Source organism: Terrapene carolina, unplaced genomic scaffold (genome assembly GCF_002925995.2).
Source record: "Terrapene carolina triunguis isolate 2854851 unplaced genomic scaffold, T_m_triunguis-2.0 Scaffold231, whole genome shotgun sequence".
Classification (NCBI taxonomy): Eukaryota; Metazoa; Chordata; order Testudines; family Emydidae; genus Terrapene; species Terrapene triunguis.
The window spans coordinates 12465693-12467191 of NW_020664582.1; the positions used below are offsets into that span (position 1 = coordinate 12465693).

Here is a 1499-nt window from a genome sequence, read left to right on the forward strand (position 1 = left end):
GCCGGGCGCGCTATAGCCGGCCCAGCACAGCGCTATAGCGCGGGATCCCCTCTCCCCCCGCGGCTCCCCCCTCCCCCGCCGGCCTGGGGGGGGGGGGGGGGGGGAGAGGGAGGCCGGGCGGCCGCGCTGACTGACAGCCCGCTGGCCTAGCTGGAAACCGCGCGCTGCGCTGCGGCCGCTGCCCGGGGACGGAGTGGCCCCGGCCGGTGAGGGAAGGGGGGGGTCCGGCCTCCCCGCGGCCTCACCTGGAAGAGGAACGCGGTCCAGTTGGCCTCCATAGCGGGGACTCCCGGGCCTCGGCGGCCTGGTCTGCGGCGGCGACTCCGGCTCGATCCCCCCTCCCTCCCCCGGGCCCCAGCTACATGGAGCCGACAACAAAGCGGCGGCGGCGGCGGCTCAACATGGCAGCGCCGAGCGGCCGCTTCCGCTAACCTCCGGGCCGCACCACTGCGGGAGCGGGGGGGGGGCGGGAGCGGGGAGCGCGCCCGCCCCAGCCCTGCAGAGGAGCGCCGGCGCCCCGCAGCTCGCGGGGGTGAATCCACCCGGCTTGGCACGTGGGCGTCGGGGGGGGGACGCCGCTTCCAGCCGCTTGCCGGAGCCCAATGGCGCCCGCAGCCTGGCCCGTCCCCCCCCGCGGCCCTACCAATGGGACCGTCCCAAGCTGGGGAAGCTGAGCTCGGGAGAGAAGATGGAGGAGAGAGAGGAGAGTGTCCAGGGCTGGTCACCTCCTGCCCCCCCACCCCCTGGGCATATGGGGAGGGGGAAGGAGCATCCCCTCCTCTCCCCCCCCCAAAAAAAAACCCCAGCCCTGCCCCCTTCCTCCCGCTATCATAAATAGATCGGAGGGAAACAATAAAAAAATCCATAATTAATTAGGAAAATGTAAATGGTTTTTTGGGGGGGGGGGCGAACCTGCTCCTCCCTGCAGCACCTGCACCAGCAGGTGGAGATTCTGCAGCACGCGCTTCCCATGCATGATGTCAGCATCTTTAAAAAAAATGTTTTAACTCTTAAGTAAAACCCCTTTAAAAATAGAGAAGCAGCCGGGAGAGAAGGGGGGGGGCATATACAACCCTGGGCAAAGCGGCAGACAATTTTATCCCAAATGATGGCATCCAGGGAAATTATGCAAGGTGTACCTGTTTCCATGTGAAACCTGCATATAATCATAAATATGTCAAAGGAGGGATGACACCAACAAGCTATGGGTGTTTTCCCCCCTAGCAACATCCAGACTGGCCTGTTAATGCAGTATCATGTCTGTTTCCATTCAAAACCTGGACATAATAATAATAATTTTTAAAAAGTGCTACACTTTTAGTTCAGCTTCACTTCATCATCCAATGCTCCCTCTTATCTACTGAGGCCACCTGTGGCTTATTTCGAGGGCCATCTCTTATTTCGTGTTGTTAGCATCACAAAGTCCCACATCAAGCTAACAGTCTTGGGTCGGTATTTCCGCAATAATCGTTCAATGGGTTATCATCTGACACACACAT

At 60.8% G+C, this 1499-nt stretch overlaps 1 protein-coding gene across 4 annotated transcripts in view; it reads right to left on the bottom strand.

Annotated features, from left to right (window-relative positions):
- The window catches only part of VEZF1 (vascular endothelial zinc finger 1), a 14259-nt gene extending 13885 nt beyond the window's left edge, over positions 1–374 (bottom strand). For all 4 annotated transcript variants that reach the window (XM_024195414.3, XM_024195413.3, XM_024195412.3 and 1 more), the window contains exon 1: positions 246–374. In XM_024195414.3, coding sequence (XP_024051182.1) covers positions 246–278 — 33 coding nt within the window. In that variant the 5' untranslated portion in view covers positions 279–374. The remainder of the gene's footprint in view (positions 1–245) is intronic.
- Between the last annotated feature and the right edge of the window lie 1125 nt (positions 375–1499).